Raw genomic sequence first — 25,338 nt, 5'->3', positions numbered from 1 at the left:
CGTCTCTGATGATGAGGGGAGTTATCATCGAGTTGCGGCGCATGCAAACAGGTGATTGGCCGAGAGAGAAGAAGTAAATAAAAACAAAGCACACACGTTGACGCGTTTCGTGATTGCCGCGACCAAGTGAGAGCAAAGTGAACGCCAGGTGAATGTGTGATGCTGGTCGTGATATGCGGCCAGCTGCCAGACTTGGCTGTCATGTGGTCAAAGTGAACGTTTTTTTTTTACTAAACGAATATAAATGACTTGTCCAGATATTTATGTGCCATCCTTAAGACTCGAGTATGGATTATCAAAGTTACAGCAGCTAAAACAGGTAAATGTGTTTTCTACCAGCGCATGAAAGTGTTTGTGTGTGTGTGTGTGTGTGTGTGTGTGTTTGAGTATATTCATCGTCTAAATGCTACCAAAGGCTACTACTCATCCTCAAAGCATTACAAAAATAAAGAAAACAAAACAAAAAAAAAAACCAATTTCGTCCAAAAGTCCAAATCTATCCTTTTTTTTTTAAGAAAAAAAAAACGCAGTGTTTTGTATTTTTTGCTTGCCCGTGTGCTTTCCCTTCCGCTAGCCCCTCCCCAAAGACATTCTAAAAGAGAGAGATATGGTATAAGATGAAAAAAAAAAGGAAAAAAAAAGGGGTAAAAAAAAAGGCAGTTGTAGCAGCGTAGGCTACAATTTGTGATGGGTATCATATTCAACGTTCGTGCTCCAATCCCCGGTCCATTCTGATCAGAACTTTTTTCAACCCCTTTTTTTTGTGAAACACCGCCTCTTAAAATGCAGTACTCAGACTCAGCTTGAGTCCTCGTCACCATCACCATCACCATCACCATCACCATCACCATCACCAGCAGTCTCCGTCGCATCCGTATCTGTATGTGCACTGTCCCCTCCAGCATCTCTCCCAACGAGCATATCCCTCTCAGCCTGAATAGCCGCCGCCCTCCGCTGCTCCACCTCCTCTCGTCTCACAACTCGTCTCAACCCCTCGCTCGCCTGGATCAATCCATCAATGCTAATGGCATGCTCCGTCATCTGGTGGTTGATATAAGTATACACTCCAGCCGGCGTGTCGCACCGCAGCAGATTGCTCTCGTTGAGCTTGAGCAGCGCCAGGGCAACTTGGAAAAGGAACGTGCTTCCATCGTTGGTGCACAGCACCACATCCCAGACACGGAAGAGAGCCTCGGCACAGAGGCAGTCTGTAAACACGGAGAGGAACCACTGGAAAGTCAGGGCCTCGAGTTCAACGGATAGCGAGTCGAGGTGCGCTGACAGCTTGGGAAGAACCGTCCGAACATACTGCCTCAGCACCTGTTGGTCTGCTCTCGAGGATATGAGAGAGTGGTCGTAGTACCCGTGAGGAAGGATCTTCTCGATAATCGATGCTAAAATCCAAAACGCCTCCTCAGCAGACGGCGTAATGAGAAGAATATTGGCGGTAATCAAGTTCATCCCCTGACAGTAGCCCACATCCTTGTTCCGTCGCGAGTATGCCAGCAGCACCTCGCTAAGCTTCTGCACGCCAGGACCCTTTCGGAAAAAGATGTTGTCTGTGAGCGTCCGGTTGATGTCCATTTTGATCTGGCTCACAACCGTAGGGTCGTCATCCTCCCCGCTCTGAGAGACAAGCCCCTCGTAGTAGCCAGGAATACGCAGCGCCGTTGCCCCTGAGCACTCTGACCACACCTTTGCCCGATAGCTGACAGGGATGCCGCCCAACACCAGCGCCTTGAAGCCGTTCCATTTCGCTCGTCCAACTTTGCCCTTGTTGCCCAGATTAGAGATGCCAATCATTTCTCCATCAGCCACCTGCTCCTCGGGCTGGATTATCCCTAGGCGCTCGAATCGAGCTTCGGCAGCTGCCGTCGCAGCGGCGAGCGCCGCCTCGCCCTCACGCTGCCTCTCGGCCCTGACTTTGCGCAGAAATTCATTCCATTGGGCAGTCTTATCTCGCTGAAGGGCATCGTGCAGATCGCTCAGCTGCTGAAGAAGCAGCTTTACCGGCTCTGTATCTTCCTTGACCAGCGTCCCTAGAGTTGGGTCCTCAGATGGCGGCTGTGTGAGAGTAGTCTCGTGGTCAATCGCCGTCGTCGTGCTGGCCAGGGGAACGAGCCCTGACTCGGTCGGGGTTATCGCAGGCGAACGAGCTGAGCGCTCAACTAGCCGCTGGCTGGAGTTCGAACTGGCTCGATCGTCGGCGCCTTCGGTCACAGACACAGTTGTGGCGCTTATGCCAGGCGTATGGCTCAGCAGCTCGGTGGGAAAGGTCGCAATCTTTAGGTAATCCTGCCAGCGCTTCGCCTTGTCCTCACCAGCAGCCCTCTCCTCCTGGCTGCTTGGGCTCCCTGGCCGTGGATCACTAGATACGCTCACCTTGGAACTCGGCACGTCGTCCAGCATGTTGGGTGAGATGCCTGCTCGGCCGTTTCCTAGCAGTTCTCTGCGGTGGCCGTTTGAAATATGCTGTGCCATCTGCGAAGCCTCCCGTTGCCGTTTCTTGCGTCGCTGGTCGTAGATGAAGCCAAACCGATCGGTTAGAAATTCGCTGTTGGGGTAATTGTTGTAGATGCGCGTGAGCGTTGGAGGCTGAGACTCTGGGGGCAGTATGGCGTCCATCTCAACGGGCCCAAACTTGTCTGCACGCAAGGATGATGGACCAGGCGAGCTTCCAGCGCCGCTCCCCCGCGGGTCTTGGGCTTGGGATTTCGATACGCCGGCGATTGAGGAGTTGGACGGCGTCGATCTCCCCATTGCCATCAATGCTTTGGGGCCGCCAGCGACAGACACGGCTCGGGATGAACGGTTGGTGTGGTTACTAGCCGCCGAGCCTGCCCTGGTCGTCTCTGTTCTGGCAGCACTGCTAACGGCACGTCCTCTGGCTTCTGCCTCACGACTGGCAACAGCGCCGCCGGCCACGAGCCTCAGCGCCAGGCTTGCAAGCGATGCAGAACCTTTGCGATCGGGAGTGGAGGCCGAGTGTATACTAGACGGCCGGCTAGAGTTCTTGGCAGGGCCGCTGCTTGTCGGAGTGGCGGGAGGGTCGAAGAGGTCATCCTGCAGCGCTGGTCGCTGGGCGAGGCTGGAATGCGATCGTATCACAGTAGGTCTGTTGCTGCTGGGCGCGCCATCCTTGAGGCTGGTCCTCCTCGTTGTGCCGCCCCAGATGTAGTCTTTCCAGCCCTTGACGGTCCCCGGTGCCTTGACGCTGTCAGAGCTGCTGGGCAGGGCAGAACCGCTGCTGGCTCTAATCGTGGCGCCTGCTATGCCCGTCTCCCCATGCGCACTCTCCGTCACTGCGCCCCCCATGGCGTCACTCATCAGATCGCTGAGTCCACCTCCATCTCTTGAAAAGTGGCCGTTCTTCCGCAGCTCGGTCTCCACCACCCTCAGCCTCGTCTCCAGCTCCAGGCTGGACAGGCCACACTCGCGTATAATCTTCCTCAATGCCCTCTCGCGTTCATCGGCCCGCCGCCGCAGGCTGGATATCTGTGCATCTCGCTGCGCAAGATCGCTTGCAATCTGCCTAACCAGCGTCACTGCGCCGTGTCGAGCAATCAAGCGCTCGATGTGCTTGTCGTCTGCCTTGTGTAGGGCGCCGGGCACGGTTTGCGACAGCGGCGCATCCTCAAAGAGGGCCTCGCGGGCAGAGTTGCGCCACGTCAGGCTGTCGACGATGGAGGAGCCCGCGCCGCTCAGCTCCTTGGCACGGACGGTCCTGTCGGGCTGTCGGATGGCGGCCGTGAGCTGGTTGTAGTCGGCATCGTCGTCGTGGTCGTCGGCGAAGCGGTCGGTGCCCGGCAGCTCGGGCGAGAAGCTGGGGAAGCTCGTCAAGGACTTGTCGCTCTCGGCGATGCTACTGGCCGAGCTGCTGAGGTGGTGATTGAGGAGCGCGCGATGGCGGCCGGTGCGGATGCTGCGATGCGAGCGATACGACGTGTTGCTCTGCTGCGAGACGGATCGTTCCAGCGGAGGGGCCACCACCGAGTCGGACAAGTCCATGCTCCTCCCTTTCTCTGCAGGGCGCAGCAGAGGAGCGTCTGTCTCGTCGTCGTCGAGTCCGCCTGATGATTGGTGTTTGTGTATGTGAGAGTGCGGGTGGTTGTTGTGGTGGAGAGAAAGAAGAAAGAAACAGAAGAGAGGTGCAAGCAGACGCTGAGCTGCCCCCGGGAGGAATGGAGAAGCTACGCGCAGTTTCCGAGGGGCATCACTCGACGGTGACCGATGGATGACTTGATTTGGCTGGGGCAGCTGGGCTCTAACGGGCACTAGCGGCCGATCCAGGGTCCAGGATAGGCAGTAATTAATGCTAGTAGCAGCCGGCTAGGATTGGTAGAAGAAGGCGTTGACTTTGATTAATTCAATAGTCTCTCAGTCTGTTATTATGAGAGAGTGAGGCACGTTTCTCTGCTTCTCTCTCGCTTCAAGGCAGCAGCAGCTTGGGGCTCCAGGCATCAACGTTCTAGACAGCGCAGAAGAAAAAGAAAAGAACCTTGGGACGAATCCACTCGGATTATGGCGATTATGGCATGGAGCGCTAGCTGCAATGTTTCATGTGATGCCGCAAAGAATGCGCCGGCTCGTGTTACGCTGTGGGTAGCGAGGGAGGCAAGTAAATTAAAGATGGCGCTGCTGTCATTTCTAGACGGGGCAAAGGCGGAAAGACAAAAACACAGAGCTGGCACTGGATGAACTGGACGAATGAATGACTCCTCTCTTTCTTTTACTTGTATTTTTATTTATTTACCGGACAGGTGACAAGAGCCCAAGACTGCATCTCATCATCGGTACGCGCTCAGCCCTCCCACGCTCGTATAGCTCCTGATGTTGGCGAATTCACGGTCCAGAATAAGAGCCAGGCGAAAGTAACAGCACCTAAAAATGGCCCTCGTTTAGATAAATTGCATGGCCCGGGGTTCGGCGTCGACTCGCCTGAAGCGGATCAAAAGACAGGAACCAGAGCCAAAGCCAGCCTTGGGTCGTTATCAAAGCTGAGACGGACTCACGAGCCACTGTTGGGGCCTTACAGGTGCCCAAGTCTTAGCAAGATTCTTAGCAGCATCATCAGGCGGTGTCTGCTGGGTGGCGGTCACCTGTAACGGGACTAGACGCGTGCGCTAAAGAACCTTTCAACGGTCAGTAGCATTTAGTACTACTCAGCTCCAATATTAGTATAAACAAGGTAATATCCCATCACATGAAAAGGGTCTTGTTAAGTAAATAAATAAATCTCTTGAGCTCTTTATCAAGACTCGTCCATGTGAAGTTCCTGCTCTACATCTTCCAGGCAACACCAGCGGAGTCCAGATATATCGCCGCTGATGATTCTGACATGTGCCACATATAAATTGCACGCAGCCCACACTCGGCACCCCACTTTCTCTCGTCATCGTCATCGAACCGCAAGCAATTAATGCATCCAATTAACTAACGCCTTGCAGCTTCTCCACCCGTAAAGTCTTCAGTGTCAGCTGTGAAACTGCGTCACCGCCTGCGGAGTGGTCTATAGCGGCATGTATCAAGCTCTGTACGTGTATAGGCTAGGGCGCGCACCCACCGCTTGCAGCAGCTGACGATACTGCTAGATTTTACAGCAAAGTTGGGAGCGAAATGGGCGTTTTTTTACATTGCTTCTCTGAAAACTTATAAACACATATTATAGGCACTCATAGCCATTGGCATCTCCAGGGCATGCTTAGCTTATCATATTTTAGATGAGGCATTGCCAAGCATCGCAAAACATATTACGATCCGGCAACTTTTCCTCTTGTAGACCGTGCAGATGTCGCCGGTGAGTATCAAATCTCCCCCAGTTTGGTCCATGTTTCAAAATTACAGGACTACATGTATCAAAGGCTTTTCTGCTAATGTAGCTTCATCCGCTTGCATGATTAAATGCTATTTGTAAATTTAGAGTGGTGCTGGCCATGTCTTACACGTTTTTCAACAATTAAGCCATAATATCCTCACTTGGCTAATCACCACAGAACGCTTGAATCAGTGGACACATGCGGCTGCCATGATATTAAAATTGCGCTTACAAGCTATATCTTAATTACCAAAATAATATCCGAAACAGTAAACGACTCAACACAATAAGCAATCCCCATTAGTCAAGTCTTTACCTCTTTTAACTGGGTAGTTACAGGTATTACTTGTACGGTTTATACAGCTGGCCTATATAACATATTTACTTAAGAATCTAATATTTCTCTAATAAGAGAAAAGATTTTAAAAAGGTAGCTCAAACGAGAGACTTCTGAGGGATTCAAGTCAGGGTACCTGTACTATCCCCAGACGAAGCCTACCTAGCCTCTCAAAGCTGTCGCCCTCGTACTGCATCTAGACTCCTCTCAAAGACACCTTGGAGGAGCGGTACCATGTTTTCCATTCCTGCTAACCCCAGGACATTCGAACGAAACCCCCCTCAGAATTAAACAAGAGTCCAGTGGACTTTACCAGTGATGGTCTGCCGTCTTTTCCGATAGGTAATGGAGGCTTAGCCCGCGGATATAGCTTTCCCTCGTAAACACCTCCACGCATGATATGGCCATCCAATATGGCCAAGACTGCACTGGAATTGAGAAGAACTTTCATTTTCATTAACTTGCAAACCGGACGATATCCCCGAGATACGACAGTCTGGCCATTTCGTGGCATTCTTGACAGCCAACTCTCTAATTTAGTGAAGGCATTGCCGCCAGTTGTTTAGGATGGCCCTGAAGTAATGACTCAAGAACATTCTAAGTCATGGCATCGCCCGAGTCATCTTTTTTAAACTACATTGACGTCAGGTTGATGTACTGAATCCTAGTGTGCCAATGTGATGATACTCACTGGCAGTCTTGCACGCCACAGCTCTGGGGCTGTGATATCCCCTTTTCCAAGCGGATCATTGACCATCTCGGGGTCCCTGTCACTGAGAGCCATTAGTACAAGTTGGCAGACATTCACACCTGGAAGGTCTCACAGTGCTTCAATCTTTCTGACAATCTTGATCATCTCGAAACGCAAGGATGTGCGAGCCTCGATGAGACTGCTCAACGCCATGTCAACTCCGTCAGGTCGCGAGCTCCTCTCGTATCTGTCTTGATGGTGAATTGCGTCATTCAAAAGGAAGAGGTTGCCCTTGTACTCCATGTACATGTCAAGCAACTCGGACGCGAATCCCCGGGCACCCTCATATTGTCTAACGCAGATGGCAGGGCTGAACCCGCGTGACCAAACCACGAAATCAGGCAAAGTGTCATATCTTGTCAAGATCGCACAAGTTCGTTGTGGACACTTCAACACCTTGTCCGAAAAGGCGCTCGCCGCACGAATAAGCGACTCGATATTCCATTCTTCATTCGATGGATTGATCATGCTGCCTCCAGACCAATAGACCGTCACTGAGACGTCGGCTTGTCGGAGTGCCTCGATGAGATCCGCGCTCGACGATGGTGACCATTCCGAGTTTGTGCCGTTGAACAGGCTTCTGAGCTTGTTCTTGATTTCTGATTTCTTGGAGGCATCAATTGATTTGATATTGATGATACCATGGAAGACGCCTCCTTCGATGAACCCAGAAATGAAGGTATCACCATAGATTTCATGGAATTGAGCGTTATCCAAGTTCTTGACACCAATCTCTTTGAAGGATATGTTGTCCTGAAAATTGCGAGTCTCATTGACAACCTTGACAGAGATGACTGCGTTTAGATCACTCTCGGCAAACTTCATCTCATCGATGCTGCTTCCGCCGCCAAAAACACTCACAGAGCCTGTTCGGATTGACGAGCCTGCTGATATATTCATGGCACGAACAAAGTCAGACATTTTCTCTATAACTTCTGCCGAGTATGAAACAGTCTGGGACGGTTTGCTACCCTCCTTTGATGCAATATAGGTAGCATTCTTGATGTCGACGGCGTCGCAAATGCAGGGCGCGTGCATGAACGAGTTGTAGCCCTGGCCTAGGCACATGGAAGCATCGAAAGGGGCAAGGAGAAGAGTCGACATTCTGGCTATGTGAGAGCAAAACAAAACTTCTCAAACGATACTGGTAACAAGGCGAGCCTCGAGGTTCACTATGGCCTCGTTTCTCTCGAGACAATGAGAAAATCAGGCGATTCCCATATGCAGTCGAGCAATGTTTGGCCGAACGTGTCTTGATCTACCAATCCATTCGCTGGATGCCGGTTGGATTTATACGTCTCTGATCTAGAACCTCATCGAGCTACTAGCAGGGTTCTCGTCTATTCAACCCTTGGCTAGTATGCCAAGAACGCCTCTCAGAAGCAGCGCTAACGCAAAGTCATTCTGTTATTTGTTTGGCGCATCAATACTTCCCCAGGTGAACTCGGCCGTTTACTGGACATTAGCTGAAAGTGTTGGGTATCAATAACTGCTGGAATTATGGCCGTATTCCACGCACTAGACCCTGAAAGAGAAACTAGGCGCAGGGTCGCTACTGCATATAGCATAGCGGGTGATCTGAGGGAGGGTCATAATACATTGAAGAGCAACTATCGTTGTGAACTATTGCTTTGCCCCTCCACTATTTGCCGTCTAGCCTGTTGATCTGTATTCCGAACAATTGAGGGTTAGCTGGACGATTCGGGCCGCATGCCCCCCAAAATCGATCCCGTTGGTTGCCATCTTTAAAACTGCCCTGCCCATTCATTTGTTCTTTCATAGCGAAGAACAAATTCACCACCTCATCATTTGAAGTCGATGGGATCTGCTAACATCAAAGGAGTATATATTGGCGCATCAGGGGGAATTCCCAACGCGAAAGAGTATTGTACCGACGTCGAAACGTTGATGATTGGCAACACATCGATTCCCTCTCTCCCTTCAGTCTTTATCAGAGCAGAGGATCCTGAACCTACGGAGGGTCTAGCATCTACGGTTGAAAAAAATATACGGGTGACCAAGTTTCTGCATTAACTGAAAGCTCTTTACGATAGCCATGGTCATTTCTTTTGCGAGGAAGAGCTCATCGGCTGTTGGCTGCAACGAAAATGACTGATAAATACTCACGAAAAGTCAGTTCAAAGTTCAGGTCAGTGTAACAATCTCTGCTCCGACGATTGCTTCAATCAATGCCAAATACTCCAAGGAAACTGAGAGCGACGAAGAACACAATAAACAGGAAAACTTCTCGGTAAATGAAGTGTTGTGGAAATGAGACAAGCAAGCGCATGGTTCGCGCAAGCTGTACCCTATCTTTCCAAGCATATCGCCATCCCAGAGTCAAAGGTGATTGATTTCAGCCCGACTCAAGCTAAACTCAAAGATACTACAGTTGAATCACCAGGTTTTGGATCATGACGTGTGCCACTACTTTGGATGTTACTCCCATGCAATCTTTCACACATAATACTAAGCTGGAGTCAACAAGAAGTAAGAGTTCATCATCGTGTAAATATGATACACTATTATATATGCTACACTATGACCTGTCCCAAGCAAATACGGAGCAAGCTGAGAGAACAGCCTGGTTGTTTCAACCACAAATCTCTTTCCAGTACTTCATGCAACACGCCCCTTGATACACGCATGTCATGACAAACATCAATTTAAAGTATCCCAAAAATTAGTAGATAAAAAGAAAACTTCTATTACTAATAACTCAACAATCAAGGTCATTGTATAAAAACAAAGAAGAAAAAAAAATATCGACTAAAAGAAAATCGATACAGGATATCATCATGTTACTCCCTAGTATTCCGTACTCATACAACATCTAGCTATTCCCCCCTTTTGCAGACCATAGCCACGCTCCAAAAAAACAACGAGAGAAAAAAGACTATGAAAAGGAAAAGGTACTAAAAAAAAGAGTCAATATATCATAGACCTACAAGCGCCTGGCCTGGCCTTGTGCCATTATTCTTTGTAACAAAACGCCACCTATCAAAGAGAGAGGGAGGGAGTGTTTTTTGCGCTCCTTTGCCTTGCCATCATCATAACCAAACATCCCTAAAAAGAATCCAAACACGCCTCGTGTAGATGCCAGTAAAACGCCCAATCGAAAAACAACAACCCCCTCAAAAAAAAATTACCATTACTTTTTAAATTTCGTCACTTTGTACGTTCACTTCCTCTCTTTTGAGTCTTTGCCCTCCGTCTTTTTATGCAAAGCTATCTTCAGCGTTCCATCGACTGCGCGTCGTTTCTTGAGTGTACTCTCCTCTAGCTGGATTACGCGGCCGCGATGCCACTTGCTCTTGCTGCTGTGCAGACTCGTGATCGTCAACCAAAGTCTCTTCGAGCTCTGGCAAAAGCCCATCGTCAACAAGTCTTTGCAGGAGAACATCCTTGGTCAACATCTTCTCACGGTCAATCGCTAGGCCGTCTAATTTGCGAAGGCGCTTGCAACTAGCAACGTAGACCACTTCGTAGAGACGGCGACGCAGCTTTGTAGTCTCATCTCGTCGCTTCGCGAAAGCCCTATCTCTCTCCACATCTGCATCTGGCATCACAAAGGAGTCGGCGCTTCCCAGCTTGTCCGCGCTGATCAGCATCTGGACGGGAGGATAGAAGCCCTGGGTGATGGGGTTATCTCGCAGATCCAGCTCAGTGAGATGAGGGAAATCCGTCAAAAGCTCCGTTACCGCCATCGTATTTGAAAGTCGATTCCCGGCCGCCAGCAGCTTCTTCAACCGTGGGATGAAACGCAAAGATGATAAGTCCCGAATAGCATTGAAATTGATATTCAGTGTTCGTAAATTGGGCATTAATTGGCCACATTCATCAGGCAACACCTCTAGCCCGCAATTTGCGAGCTCCAACAGCTGCAAGTTAAGGAAATCGGTCTTTAGCGTAAATGATTGCATATAATTTCCAGACAGGTACAGCTTTCTTATCTCGCAGGCACTAGTTAGGAAATCCAACTCGAGCGGGTCATCGCCTCGCTGTTCACGCAGAGAGACGCTGTCCACCCGACGAGCGTAACGGAAGCCAGATATGTGACTGATACAGTTCCGATCGGCATAAAGTGTACGCAAGTTGCCAAGATTTCGAACATCCAAGGATTCGAGGTCATTGCCGCTGATGTCCAGATCTTGTAGCGCCCTGTTGGCCTTCTCAAAAACAAGCGTTTGAAGTTGGTTGTCAGAAACATCGAGCTTGGAAATCGCCGGGAGCAGATGCAAGCCTCGAACCGATGTAATCCTGTTTGAAGCCACATCGAGTTTTGTCAAACGCCCCCACTTGACCATGGAGAAATCTAGCTCCTCAATGAAGTTGTTTCGCGCTCTTAGATTGAGAAGGCCATCATGAGTATCCAATCCATCCAAGGTTGTCAGCAGATTATTATTGGCCTTTAAATTTCGCAAGTGAATGAGCCTCTTCAACGCTGACAAGCTCTTAACTTCATTGTTAGAAATGTCAAGGTACTCGAGATGGATGAGATGGTCCCACGACGTAAGCTCTGTCAACATGTTGTTGGACACTTTCAAGTCTCGCACACATTCGGGGACTCCATCCAGATGCCCCAGAGAGTTTTTTGACGCATCTAGGGTGATGAGTTTGGAGCAAAACTCGTTCAACATGTGTAAGCTGGTCAGTTGTTTATCTGGGAGAGCGAGAGAGGTCATATCCTCCCAATATGGCTCATGCGGCTCAGCTTCAGAAAGCTTTTCCACGAGGTCTCGTATCGTCATAGACAGCACCTTCTTTGAGCCGTCGCCCGTCGCCATGCGCTTGTTGGCCATGACATAGCTCACTTCGAGTCCGAAGGACCGGTCCGCATTGTTCATAGTAAACTCTGAGAGGGGACTTAGTGAATACTTTCCCACGTTTCGGCCAATGAGCAGGCTGTCGTCGGCTCTCATCGAGATGGGACGGTTTGCCGGGGTTGGAGTTTGATTCACAAGGAACCCAAGGCCTGGTCCGCCTTCAAGAGATTTCAGACTCAGTGACGTATTGTCACCTATAAAGCTAGCATGTCGCTCATTCTGGCTCTGGCTCTGGCTCTGGCTCTGGTTTTGGCTTTCGTTTGGACTCTGTTTCTGGTTGTGCACCTCTACCGTACTCTCTTCATCTTGCTCGTCTATTCGCGAAACGGGCCGAGGGGTAAACTTGGTGCTAGAAATGGTTCCGTACACCGACCCAGAACGAAGTCCTCGCAAGGAGCCCTGTATAGCACTCTTTGGGGTGCTGAAAGGAGCTGCCTGGAGCTGAGGAGAAATCGATGTGTCGGGCTCCGGGTCGTCCTCCAGGCCTTCAATATCCTCTGGCAGCACACCCAAAACGATGGACGCAATGGGCGATGTGAACGAGATGGTAATATTACGGCGCTTAGAGCTCAATGCATCAAGACTCGACTTCGCTTTAAGAACGGGCAAGCCGCTGCCTCCTACTTCTTCTGCACTCTTGATACTGTCTCCGGGCTGAGCATCGAGCTTTTCAATCTCTCCTCTGGCCCTCGCTGCTACCTCAGGGTCAAGGGGCTCGTAAGCTGCAAGAGTTGTGTAGCTCTTCAGCGAATGCGATTGCGCTGAGCTCTGTCGAGAGCCGCCATCCTTGGGCACAGGTATTCCGTCGCGGCCTCGAGATGTCTGCTTCAAATGCTGCATCTCTTCCGTCATGTCAACAGACAGATCGGGTATGTTGGCAAATGGATCTTCTTCGCTGTCCTCAGAGCCCATGGCGTGAGATGTTGCAGAGTTCTTCGATTCTTTGTTTCTAATCCAAATATTGTTTTGCTTATCCAGATACATGCCACCTATCTTGTCTGGAATCAGATGCGAAACGCTCTCGGGAGCAATCATTTTGCGTGATTCAGAGCCCCTCGACGAAGAGGTGGGAAATATATGACTTGTGGAACGGGCAGAAGTGCTGGAGAACAAGTCATGTACAGGGCTCGTTGATTCACTCGCCGACTCAAAATTTGAACCACCACCGCCTGTCCGAGCACGGTTGCTGGCTTTATCAACCATTCGTTCAACTTCTTTGGCGGCACGGATTGCATCCTTTGCAAGACCCATTGACCTCACTGAGGAAGTAATCACATCACCCATGTCACTCAGTTCCTGGTACTTTTTGAGTCGTTTTACAACTTCAGGATCTTCTTGCTGTCTCGATCGTCTGGGTATTGGTTTTCCGTCTCGACTTGGCGGTCGGGAGAAGGGCTCAGCTGTGGATCCGTCTGATTCTTCAACCGTCGCATTCATCGTAGTATGGCCAATTTCCAACTCAGATTCCTCAAGACTTGTCAACCCTGGCTGGCTGACTTGGCTGCGAATCATAGCCATGATCTGTGCAGCCTGATCCACGAAATCCTGAGTTCGTATAGATGGTTTACGCTCAGACTCGCCTGGAGCATTCGGCTCAGCCTCTTCCTTAACCGACCTTGCCGTCGATCGACGTGACTTACCCTGAAAAACATCATCTTGTGATGACCTTGAAGTGGCAGCCGAAGAACGAGATTGGGCCCCAGACACTCGTCCCACGTCATGAGTATCACCAGAGCCAGAGCGGTCGGACTGCGAGCGTTTCCGCTGCTTTGCGAGTCCACGGAGGAATTTTTCGCGTTTGGGAGACAAAAGTGCTTTCCAATTTTCATTACCAAATGCAATATCAGATCGATGAAGCGTGCGGCGGCGCTTCGGTGTTGGGTGTTTAGTAGGAGATGTTCTAGGCCGCTTGGATTCAGAGCCATAATCACGCTTTGTCGCCCAGGACTCGTCGTAGGCTTCATCCTGGGGACTGGCAGAATTGTCAGGTGAACTGGACGACATAAAATCGTATCTACTGTCAGTAGCAGCTGAGGACGCCCGGGAGGTTTTCTGATTCCTGCGAACATGCAGCGAAGAGTATTCGTGGAGCCATAATTCTGGAGGGATAAGCTTTAAGGCGCCTTTGGCAGCCAAGGGAGGATTTGGTGATACGTTCTCCTTGAAAAGGGGGCTGGAATGCTGCTCGGCGGGTGAGTGAGACAGCTCGTTCGTGAATTCGTACCCCTCCAGCTCACCAGCTCCAAAATGACTAACAAATCTATTTGGCGTGGGAGTATGATCGAATTGTTTCTGGTTATGACTAGGTGTAAAAGGCGAGGCCTCTGGCGAATTCTCACGCGAGCTCTCGCGCGAGTTTTTACCAGACATGCCCTCTTCAAACTGGCTGATGCGTCGAAGCAAAGTCTGATTGGTAAAGGTGTCATATGGCCCAAAAAGCTTTAAGGGGTTTGAGTTTGCTTGACTGCTGCCAGTGTCACGAACTTGCCTCTTGATGGGGCTTGGAAACGGAGCCCGAGGCACATCGGGGCTGTCAAACAGCGAGCCACTGGCCAATTTCGAGTCGGCTTCTTGAGTCCTCAGACTTGGAAACTGCTTCGGCGTGCTAGCTTGCAGTGAATCCTCGCCCAGCATTTCCGACCAATCCACGCCCAAGTCAGGGCTCAGGGCGTGATGTCGCAATGACCCACCAGACGAATTACTGCTTCCATGAGAAGTATCGAAGTGGTATTCGTGTTCGTAGCCATCCATCGGATTAGAATTTGGTGGTTTTGCATCCACCGCGCTATCAGACGCGTTATGTGAAGGGTCCAAGATCATCTGGTTGAGTTGCAGCCGCTCGAGTCTTTGTCGTAGTTCATCTGCAGGCATTTCAAGAGGGGTGAATTCGATTTTTCCGTCGTCATTGCTTTGCCTGCCGATCAAAATGGGGCTGAAGTCTTCATTTTTTGTATAACTCTGGCCGCTGGCTTTTCTGGATGCGCCGTCAATCAAGGAGGGGATCGCAAGGTAACTATCGTCTTGAGAGAGTTGCTGATCGTGTTCGTCGTCTTGTCCCTCATCATGCTCGTCGTCGTGCTCCTCATCGTATTCCTCGTCGTATTCCTCGTCGTGATTCTCGTCGTGGTCCTCGTCATGGTCCTCGTCGTGCTCTTCGTCGTGCTCTTCGTCGTGCTCTTCGTCCTCATACTCATCGTATTCCTCATCGTGTTCCTCGTCGTGTTCCTCGTCGTGTTCCTCGTCGTGCTCGTCGGGATGCGCAGGGAGGTCAATATGACTATCATTGCTCATAAATGACAGGTCGGAATCTTCTTCGACGTTGAGTTTGTATTTAATATCCCGTAGAGGCCTTCTAGGGCTCGGACTCGGTGTGATCTGCTCTGAAAAGATGCCTCCATCAGTGGTGGCCTCTCCCTCAGATTCCAAGTTAATTGTCGGTGCCTGCGGCGCTGGCGGGCTCGACGGCATTTCTGTTTCGTATAAATCTGCTGTGCTAGGAGATTGAAGGGGTGGCAGTTCAGGGCTCGGCGATGGAGGCTCGAGGTTTGGCGACGGGGAGTCGAGATTGTGAGAGAAAGAAGGAGAAGGTGAGGGTGAGTCGGCGTCGGCGTCGCTAGAGGGCGGCGGCTTAAACATGTCCTGTAGCCCAACGGCTGCCGAGCTAAACAGGTCGCGCTGCTCTCCATACTGCATCTTGCCGTGTACAAGTCGTCGCTTCCATTCCGGCGTGTTGGATTTTCCCGGCGTGTCGGGGCTTTGCTGCGGGATGTTCTTGCGCACAACCACCGATCCGGTAAATGCTGGTGACGGCGAGCGCTTGAGAAATTTGTCGTCGCGTTTGCGCTCGGCGGGAAACTTCAACAGGCGCTTCTTGGGCGATCCTCTTCCTTTCGGGCTGCGATCGCCCTCCAAAATAGTCATGCTTTTGTCCTGCGGCTTGGGAACAACTGCGCCGGGGTGTCTCCAGGGCGCACGCGGTATGCGACTGGGCGTGGGCTTTGGCGATGGCGAAGCCGAGCTCTTCTTCGCTGACGACTTCACCAGCGCAAACTGCGCGGGCGACGGCTGCACAGGCGAGGACCCGGGCTGGGAGACCCAGTCCTCCGTCAGCGAATCCAGCCAAGCGTGCGACATGGTGACGGCCGATAGATATATTCAAAACAGGGGGGATGGGATCTTCACGCCATAGGTAGCGAATACAAAAAGTTTATGCGGGGTCGCGTCCGATGGGTGAAGCACTGGAAGCGCGCGCACTTCTGCCAGGCGGGATGGCGCAAGAGGAGGAAGCAATACAGAATCGGCGGACACAAAAGATGCAGAATAAGTATCAAAGAGATAAGATGGAGCTTGGAGCCTTGGATGCCGATATGGGGGAGGGGGCCCAGCGCAGATGCAGGGGATTCTGCTTAGAGCGACCGTTAGGGAACGATGATGCGCGCTGGAGCTTGAAACGGGAGACCAAAACAGGGATGCTGATTGGCCGCGGCGGGGGTTGCTGTGCCAACTGCGCAGCAGAATCACGTCGCTATATTGACTCCGATGTCTCTTGGTTTGCAAAGAATATGGCTGTTTATAGCACCTTTTGATAAGGGAGTATCTATGATATAATTGCTACTACGTCCTATCTATCATGATGTATTCTCCACTGGCTTTCAGGAGGGAGGCCGTAGAATTAAATGACAAGCGGATGCGGCTCAATACAAAGAAAGAGAGGGCTTTTGCTAAGATTGCCGAAATTTCGCAACCTGGCGTCATCCTACCTGCAATCTGTATTTTTAGCAACAAGCCATTAAACGATGCGCCCGAACTCTCGGCTGCAGCCACTCTGTGTTAATGAACTCTTTTCTGCACTTTGCCGCATAAGCGAAATCGGGAACGCAAGATGCACTTTATCTGCATGCTGCAGAAATTCTACCTTTTTGCTTCTCCCTTGAATAGTCAAAAAAAGAAAAAAAAAAAGACATACAAGTAACTTACACTCTACACTATCTTCTCTGAACTACGGCTCGATTGACCATCTACGCATACCCAAGGCATTTTCAGGTCTAAGGAAACTTCGTGAGCAGAGGGAATAAGCTTTACTGCCCAATTAAGTACATGCACTTATGACCCACGCGACGCGCCCGCGCTCTCACGTGACAACGCGATAAGCCTTAACTGCTGTTCAATCTCCATAGTAGAGCTTCCCAAGCAGCTGCAATTTTCTGGCCAGGTGCCGAGCCTCAGCTTGTCTACAGCCACAGCTCAGACCAAATTCACAGTGAGGCGCAGATGAGGAGTTTCTCAGAGTCTATGGCTCTGAGCCTGCGGTGTAATATACAGCATACTTGACCTTCGCTGCCACTCTCTCCCTCGGCCAATCCGCCGCTCTCGACATTGATGCCTGAGTATCCGCCACTGCCATGATGCTGCGAAGAGCTCCAATCTACTGCGAGGCGGTCTTGCAGCCGCAGGATATCTACTACGAAGGGTCAGAAGATGAAGACTACGACAATGCGGAGGCGCGCAGGCAGAGGTACGAAGCCGCCGGGCAGAGGTTTCTCGATGGCAACGTTCCCTTGCTGCTATCTGCGACGTTGAAGGGTCCCTTTGAAGAAGAGTCTGGTTGGGTGAACCCGTGGCGATCAAAGAACCGTACCGCCAATTCACAAAATCCACGTGTATCCGACGATTTAAATATGCATTCTACTCCCAAACGACTTGCCCCGTCTGCGTCTATCGAGCAACATGCGATAGAAGCTCTGAAAGATGCCGAGTGCGCTCTTCCTAGTCCGGAAAGCCTCAAGCAGGCGCCCTTCACTAGCTCTTATTCACGCCCCCAGGAGACAGGCGGCACGACACACGGCCGGAGAGACAATAGCGTGCCTCTTTCACGAAGCAGTGATGAATTTTGGACAACAAACTCACCATCAAAATCCCCAAAGAGAAAATCAATGTCATCACAGACGCTAGATGGCGTCGCGAATAAGCGGCAAAGAACCAGGTCAACCGAAATCGAAACTCCAACGCCAAAGAAGAATCTAATAGCCAAGAGGGATGCTAGTCAAAGAGGAGCAAGGACGACCAGAGCCACTTCCGACAGCTCGTCAATATATTCCCATATTAGAGAGCTCACGTCACAACTTCCCCCTGCTGGATCACAAGATTTGTCAAGCGAAGATGCAGATACAGATACAGATGACGATCACCATCATGAAACCATCTCTACCTGTTCCTCCGTTGATTTCTTATTGGCCAATGCACGCAGGACTCCTAAGAAAGACCTGACCAGCAAGATTCTGCGTCCGAATGAGAATTCATCCTTGTCCTTGTTATCACCGTTTTCTCAAAGGAGCTCCAGAGGAGCTTCCTCTCCTCTTTCTGTCTCGCCAGCGCAAACGCCAACAAAACGGAAGGTTGCATCAAGCATATTCTCTAGCCGCCGGCGGTCTTCAGGTGACCTATCTACACTGTCTGAAACACCAACAAACCTATCAAGCTTGGCAGATTTAGAAATGCTAGGCGTGGATGATGACAACAGTGAAGATCTCGACGATGCAACTCTGATAGAGCGCCAGCTACGGGAAGAACAAGTCCAATCTCCCGAAATTTCTACCGCCAACAACAGAGACCATATAAGCACTACACCAGATACGATTCCACCAAATCTTCCTACATCTAGACCAAGTTATGAAGAGCATCCATCAAGGGAAGAGAGTATCATTGAAACGCCAAAGGCTAAAAGAAGGGATCATCCGGATAGTTCAATATCCAAGTATGATACACCTCGTGGGCGTCTCAAGCCGTTTCGCGGTACACAGTCTTCACGAATGGCTGACCCGTTGATATACGATGATACTGAGGGATCCGATCAACCAACTTCTGGATCTGGCAATAAGGCTTCATCAGACTCACAGCAACCCGTGCCCAGTGAAAACCCGTCAATCAGTTCACCCAAGCAGAACAAAAGTCAGGCATTAGCAGGCAGAAGCGCCACAAAGTCGAATAGTCCTCATAAGTCATCACCTCTTCGGTCTCTGAGCCCTCGAAATGGTAGAATCAACTCACGGCCCGCTCTCAAGAAGATGGTTCAGCCTTACATGTCATCTCTACGCAAATCACGAGCAGCGAGTGCAGATGAAAGCTACTCACAAGAAAAAGCTACCCAGCAATCGAATGAAAATGAGCAAGAGAAAGAAGTAAAAGAAACTTCGCCGCCATCCTCGAATACTTGCCCTCCGGCATCGCATCCTAGCCCGAACGAGATTGCCACAGACAAGGACCGTGAGCCCGATCATTCTACATTTGACGATGCCCAAGAAGAGCTGATGGATCGTGATACTTCAGTCTCATCAACAACACCGCACTCTGATAAGCCTCCAGCCAAGGTTACCGCACCTGTAGAAGTGGTGAACTCAACTCAAGGAGATGTGCCACCTGGTATCTTAGAACAAGATGAGCCGGGCCTCACTACACCGGAGCTATCTACTGATTTACAACGATCTATCCCCATTGAGCTTGCTAATTCGGATATAATTGAGCCGCTAATGAACGGAGACGCACCGAAAAATCCAAATGAGCCTAGCTCGATTGCCCCCATGGCAGATGGCGACAGTTGTGAAGGCCAACAAGAGCATCAAGATGAGACCCAGGCATCTACTGAAGCCGTCGCTGAAACCCAGGTTCTACCAGCCGAAAGTGATGACATGTCTCAGCCTCCGTCAAATATCTTAACTGAGCCCTCCGAGGAAACACCAAAGCGACCGTCTACGCCAGAGCCACAATTCGCTGTTGCTTCTTTTTCAACATTCATGTCGCCCTCTCCAAACCCTCGCCGCCAAAGACTCTACTTTTCTGGGCCAAATTTGAGTGGAACTGCTTCTAAAACACAGGGCTCCCTGCTGTCTTGCATGAAAAGGTCATGGGGGAGTACGATACCCAAAAAGCGAGTTTCCTGGGCTCCGCTACCGCATGAAGGGAGCGACATCTCCGGAGAGGATGCCCCATCAGGGACGGACACGTCATCGTCAATGATACGAGGCAGAGACCGAGCAGTTTCACCGCCTCCCCCGCCGTCTATGGGCTCCTCTTCCGATTCGCTCATGGAAGGAGACTTAAAATTTGGTCTTCACTTTGCTGCTGTGGCCGACCGTACGAAGAGCATAAACCCTCAAAGCACGCCTGCTGTGCCAGAATACAGGTCTCCTAGCCCTGACAGGCAACGCCCGGCGGAGAGCGTCGATGCATCGCTGGCCGAGAAGAATAGCTTTAGTACGAAAACATGGGGCTATGACGACCAGGACCCCACCGATATTGTTCAGGACATATTCAACGATATGGACGACTTTTTGCAAGTCTGGGATGTCGATGCAGAGCTAAATGAGGCACGAAAAGCCGACAAGACACGAGCTAGTGGCGCAAAGGGGACAGAACGTGCTTCTGAGGACGATGTAGACATGTTTGCATCATTCCTTTAAACATGTTACCCGAAGCCCTCTTTTTCATACAATCATTATGCTGCATACCGCGACTAGTGTTCACGGCCTTTCAGCATCGTGTGTGGCCAGTCGCTTATACGATGTGTCCAATATCTGTTCATTATCCCGCTCCAAGTTATTTATGAAGAGAAAAGGTCTTTTTTTTTTTACCATGTATCTAGCATATTGCATGCGAGCGTACTTTTTTTGTCACCCTTTGCTTTTACTCTTTGCGTATACGTTTTTTCCTTCTCATCAGCATGTGCATTACTTTTTTTTCTATACAAATACTAGAGCTTCGGAGAAATGATGAGGCAGAGTCCTTTTTATTGGCATCTGAAAGTGGCAGAATAGCAGTAGCTTAGATGTGGATATGAGAGAAATATACCCCGATGGATGGCTGCTTACATGTAAAAGATGGCTTTCCTGTGATGGGATGAAATCTCTAGGATAAAATTCTTGGCAGCAAGATTTTTTGTCTTGCTGAATAAGATGTGATGGGGTACTACCTAGTATTTAATGGCATGTGAATTGTTCACGTATGTACGTTTAGTTGGAATGTAACGATGTGTTATCTCTTTATTTATTCTTTCTTCACGCTAGTCTATCTTACTGTTGTCATACGTATAATACGTAAATAGCTAGGACGCTTCAGATACACGATATCTCACCTCACATAGGACATTATTATAGGTAAATAACATCCTTACAATTAATTTAATTTCTCTCGCCAAACTTCTCTTCTCAAAAAATTATCAACAGCCACACCGTTTTATTATTATTAGGAAAACTCTAACTCTGTCTTCACACCCCCTCCCCAGGAAATTTCTAGGGTAAGCTACAGTAAGAACCCAATACCCAAACTAAACAAAGCCAAATTAAAGCACAGATTGCATTGGAATTACGGAGAAGCAAGTAATAGCAAGTGGCACTACATGGGGCAGACGATGCAAGTATCAGTCACCTGGCCAGAAAATTCACTTACTCCATTAGCTATTTGCGCACCGCACCAGGCAGTGAGCAGCTACTGCCATTACCTCACATACATGCCCGTGCATGCTGCATACATGTGGGAAACGGCGTACATATTAAGAAAAGCAAAAAGACGAAAATAAAAAAGGCCATTGGGCATATCCAGAGTTGTAGTGAGATGCATCTTGCAGTGGGTCCGTCCACTGCTCCGAAAACAGACGTCCCTTTGGTCCAATGAGTGTGGTTGGACAAGAAACGTGGCGTGCTCTGCTGGTGGAAAAGCAACGCCGGCTGGCCTTTGTTTATGTTGCTTGTTGTCTTTTCGTCTTATTGACGCAAGTTTTGTGTTGATTTCAGTTTTTCTCCCTTCCCCCCCTCCCAGGTACCTGGGTCAATTTAGGTAGGCTATACCCTGGCCTTGCTACCTACCCAAACTGTTGCTAGGGGGTGAGAGATGGAGGATCTGTTGGGTAGGTGTAGCTTGGATGTGATGGGAAATGTCACCCTCGTCGATGTTAGCTGCGCCATGTGTCTGGATAGGTGTGAAGATGGCATCTTCTAACCCCATTTTCTTGAAGCAGTTTTCTGCATTGAGATGTTGAGAACTGACAGATTGACCTCGCTGTCGTCGTTGCATCGCACACCGGATGAGTTGTAGGAAAACACCCGAGTGAAACTCTAAAAAAAGAAGAGCAAACGCTTGGTGACGTCGGAAATGTTACGAGCCGATGGAGTGGAATGACATCCGGCATGATGAGAGGGCGCACAAATTGTTACGAAACAGAAATGGAGGCGGTATCGTGTTCAATTGGCAGAAGCAGATTTCCACCTAGCAAGCTCGCGTCGAACTCGTTTCCCCCTTTCCTTTCAAGGTTATCAAGTCTCGGCCAACCTAACCCTAATCGACGTCCAGTAACATTCGTGTGTCCTGTGTAGCGCCTCGTTTCATATGGTATCGAACAGAGACCAATGCCTAGATTTGGCTTGCGAACCAATTCGCTTCTCTGGATCATGCAACTTGTCGAAGGATGAGGTGACACGTACATACGAGTACGACGACGGCTGCACTCTGTTCAACTCTGTTCAACCATCATCTCACGTGCTAAATGACGTGAAGCGATTGACTGCGTAGCCCGTCCACGTGCCCTTGGGGCAATAGACCGCTCATCTAGACCATACATGCTCTAGAATGCCCTGCCCTTCGGTAGCTCGGGAGAGGCTCGACGGTGACATTTGTTCCTGGCTTGCCTGTTGGGGGCAGAATACTAGTAGAGAAGCAGCAGCACTATACCTACTCCTACTACTATACTAGTGGTAGCAACAACAAGCTTGACCATTTAGTTGAAATTGAGATCCTTGTTGAGATCCAGGAGATCGGCGACACCACAAATTTGGTGTTCCGTTGTTGGCACCTCTAAGGCCGCAGATGTGTCCGCATTGTCTGACTCTCAAGCCTCAAACTTGTGACGTGGACGGTCTGACAATACGTAAGGATGTGCGATGTGGTGTTGCTGGCGGATACACCAGTCAGGCGTTGCTGAAGCACGCACGTGGGATAAGGAAGAAGCCGTAGTTGAGCTCGGTAGCTCGTGGGAAATCCAGGCACTCTTATCCAGGCACCCTATTTTGAGTTTGGGAAAGTAACCGTTAGCCGTTTGTTTGTTTTCCACTTGTTCTTTGTGTGTTTCCGGCAGTGTCGGTGACGAGGATGCGGACGAGTGGTTGAACAGAAAACGCATCGTGCACACCGGCAACTCCGGGGTGACTTTGAATTGGTCTGGTTGCCCGGCAGTAGCCAAGTGTGAGTGCGTTCGATTTGCATTCCAATTGGTGGCGTGGCGTTACCGGTGAGCTCGCCTCGCACAAGCCATGCCACCAAATGCCGTCCATCATGGCAGAGGTAGGGCTGCATATCGGTCGCAAATTTGCACGATCGTTGGCCATTGACCGCATGCCCCAGTCTTTGGCGATTGAGATTGTTGTCTGTTGCAACTATTCCTTGTACCGGAACCTAGACTCCGGGGAAGCCTTGGCCATGCCGGGCTAGAACCCACTTAGTCCACCGCTATGCTGTCGGTGAGAGAACAGGTCGTGGGTTGACTGGATGGCGGTTTCAACTGTTCCACGTGGGCTGCGGTGACGTCCATGCTTCTGGAAAATGACCAAAGAACAGCGGAGATGAAGGCAACTTGCAGACCTCGTGCACGCCATTGGAGCTGCATTGACTCACCGTGACCGTCTAAGCCGACACAGAAATCACTGCTCTGCTAGAGGATCTTGCTCGTTTGCTGGATTTCAGAAGCAGTGAATGCATTGAGCCGGGGACGTGCTATCTCTGATTGCGGGTCTGAGACAGGCTGCGGGAATCAATCTGGAAACACCAAATTTGCCGGCCACACGCCGTTGGGCACCGGCGCAGTCAAGCCACAACCTTTTCTTAGTGTTCTCCTCGCAGTGCTAACATTTTTAGTATGTACTACTATTGCACACTCCATGCCTGTATCATTGCCTGTATGATAAGCTCGAGGCCTGAACATGACGAGGGCTTGACGCATGATTCGAGAAGAGGTCGGCCTCCATAAGCAGCCGGGTGTCGGGTTCCTATCACAAAGCGAGACCAGGGCACGATGGTCCCGCCCAGATAGTAGATAATCGGCGGGTGGGAGAGATTCCGCGATCGCTAGCCTCAGTCTAGCGGCCTTGTTCCTGCTGAATGCCTTTGACTTTTTGTCCTCCCTTCGACTGCGCGGGATTCTCAGCCGGCGAGCCAAGCGTTCAATGTTTGGTCGTTGGCGGTTCGTGTAGCGCAAAGCTGGTGCATGCGGCGGTGCCAAACATGGCACAGGGACACAAGGCACGGCATGGGACACCCCATCGCCTCGCTTGCTTCTGCGTCTTGCCGGCGCTCACCGACCTTTATCTCTGCAGTGTGGAGGAGACACGATATGTGCGTTGCATGGAGGTTGCATCTTCTCCGCGCTGTGTTGCACAGAAAGGGAAGCCCCGCTATCAGGGCGGCGATAGGCAGGCCAGATACAGAACCTGATATCAGATAGAGCCGGCGCATGGTGCCCAAGGGCGGCAGGTACTTGTACATGTGATATTGAGAGAGATCACGATGCCTTATTTACGCGGCATCTGTGGGATACAGCGCATGTGCATTTTGCATTCATCAACCGCCTATTTCACAAACAATTCAGCCGAGATGCGCTGTCCTCCTTTGTGGCTGCTGAGCTCCTTGCTTGTTCGTACATACGTGGTGCTTGCTGGATGGATGGCGTTATCATAGCTCTCTTTGGCGAGATAAGACGGCCAAGCACTCACCTAAGACAATTGATATTGCGCCGATGTACGCGACCTGACCTCGTCCGTGCATGCCGCAAAAAGCATGTGTATCTGCCTATCTTTATGGATGATTTCACCGTCTCCTGAATATTACAGTGAATCTTACACGACAGACAGGCATCTTGAGCTTACTGTACCGAGGCAAACTTACACAATCTCTCATGTTAAACCTACTACTAGGTAGGTACCTTTCCTGGGTGCCTGATTCTCCGTATGTACATGTACCTCCATCTACATTGCGGCAGGGACGAGATATAGTAGATATCAAGCAGCTATACCATTCTTTTAATGCCATTGAATTGACTGGAGATCGTAAATACGCATACTCGCAAGCATCGATCGATTCAGACATGAAAGAACACCCCTTGCACATGTGTCTATTCACACACCATCACAAGCCTGACATCAACTGCCCCTGTAGCAAAGCGCATTTGAACCACTAGGACCCCGCAAACGCGCCTTGTGCTTCAGCAGCCCCCTCCCACTGACAGCGTCGCCCCGCCCCTGGAAAATCTTCCCTGCGGCTAGTCGCCGTCGTGCAACCTCCAACGTGCTGCTGGGCGGTGGGGATGATTCGGCGGGCAGCTTGCTGCTTGGGGGGCCTGTCGGGGGCGTGTCTGATCGCCTCAAGAGCGCTCAGCGGCGCTGCAGCAGCGCCATGTAGGCGGCTCCTGTACCTGTACCCGCCCGCCCAGCGCCTGTAAGTTTAGCGGCCTCCAGCCATCGAGGCCCCACCCGGCGGCGCTGCTTTGAGTTCCCCCCGTTTTCTCCTGCCAGGAAAACCTGGCGCTCACTCCATTTTCCTCTCTGCAACCTCTAGAAGCGTCTCACGCCCG

At 50.5% G+C, this 25,338-nt stretch overlaps 5 protein-coding genes across 5 annotated transcripts; 1 reads left to right on the top strand and 4 right to left on the bottom strand.

Moving 5' to 3' along the window:
* Positions 1–370: 370 nt before the first annotated feature.
* Positions 371–4,333, bottom strand: TrAFT101_004792 (uncharacterized protein). Its single transcript, XM_024908306.2, has one exon. The coding sequence runs from the start codon at positions 4,006–4,008 to the stop codon at positions 799–801; it is 3,210 nt and encodes a 1,069-aa protein (XP_024759843.1). The 5' UTR covers positions 4,009–4,333; the 3' UTR covers positions 371–798.
* A 2,416-nt stretch (positions 4,334–6,749) lies between these two features.
* TrAFT101_004791 (uncharacterized protein) lies at positions 6,750–8,218 on the bottom strand (the record flags this gene model as incomplete). The annotated part of the gene is made up of 3 exons (XM_024908307.2): positions 6,977–8,218; positions 6,844–6,925; positions 6,750–6,785 (listed from the first exon to the last, which is right to left on the bottom strand). The coding sequence occupies exons 1-3, from the start codon at positions 8,005–8,007 to the stop codon at positions 6,750–6,752; spliced, it is 1,149 nt and encodes a 382-aa protein (XP_024759844.2). The 5' UTR covers positions 8,008–8,218.
* A 1,856-nt stretch (positions 8,219–10,074) lies between these two features.
* On the bottom strand, positions 10,075–16,128 carry TrAFT101_004790 (uncharacterized protein). Its single transcript, XM_066127283.1, has 2 exons — positions 13,370–16,128; positions 10,075–13,309 (listed from the first exon to the last, which is right to left on the bottom strand). The coding sequence occupies exons 1-2, from the start codon at positions 15,861–15,863 to the stop codon at positions 10,122–10,124; spliced, it is 5,682 nt and encodes a 1,893-aa protein (XP_065983394.1). The 5' UTR covers positions 15,864–16,128; the 3' UTR covers positions 10,075–10,121.
* Positions 16,129–16,786: 658 nt separating this feature from the next.
* Positions 16,787–20,750, top strand: TrAFT101_004789 (uncharacterized protein). The gene has a single exon (XM_024906781.2). The coding sequence runs from the start codon at positions 17,132–17,134 to the stop codon at positions 20,183–20,185; it is 3,054 nt and encodes a 1,017-aa protein (XP_024759846.2). The 5' UTR covers positions 16,787–17,131; the 3' UTR covers positions 20,186–20,750.
* Positions 20,751–22,804: 2,054 nt separating this feature from the next.
* TrAFT101_004788 (uncharacterized protein) lies at positions 22,805–23,110 on the bottom strand (the record flags this gene model as incomplete). The annotated part of the gene is made up of 1 exon (XM_066127282.1): positions 22,805–23,110. The coding sequence occupies one exon, from the start codon at positions 23,108–23,110 to the stop codon at positions 22,805–22,807; it is 306 nt and encodes a 101-aa protein (XP_065983393.1).
* Positions 23,111–25,338: the final 2,228 nt, after the last annotated feature.

This window comes from Trichoderma asperellum, chromosome 3, assembly GCF_020647865.1.
Source record: "Trichoderma asperellum chromosome 3, complete sequence".
Lineage (NCBI taxonomy): Eukaryota > Fungi > Ascomycota > Sordariomycetes > Hypocreales > Hypocreaceae > Trichoderma > Trichoderma asperellum.
Note: the sequence above shows the minus strand (reverse complement) of the source record. Positions and strands in the feature narration are given on the sequence as shown.

What these genes read in the sequence shown, in the direction of transcription:
- TrAFT101_004789 (XM_024906781.2), top strand. Translation starts at nt 17,132, where the DNA reads ATGATGCTGCGAAGAGCTCCAATCTACTGCGAGGCGGTCTTGCAGCCG.
- TrAFT101_004790 (XM_066127283.1), bottom strand. Translation starts at nt 15,863, where the DNA reads ATGTCGCACGCTTGGCTGGATTCGCTGACGGAGGACTGGGTCTCCCAG. An exon ending in ACAAGATGATGTTTTTCAGG is followed by an intron (nt 13,310 to 13,369) that starts GTAAGTCACGTC and finishes CGAATGCTCCAG; the next exon opens with GCGAGTCTGAGCGTAAACCA.
- TrAFT101_004792 (XM_024908306.2), bottom strand. Translation starts at nt 4,008, where the DNA reads ATGGACTTGTCCGACTCGGTGGTGGCCCCTCCGCTGGAACGATCCGTC.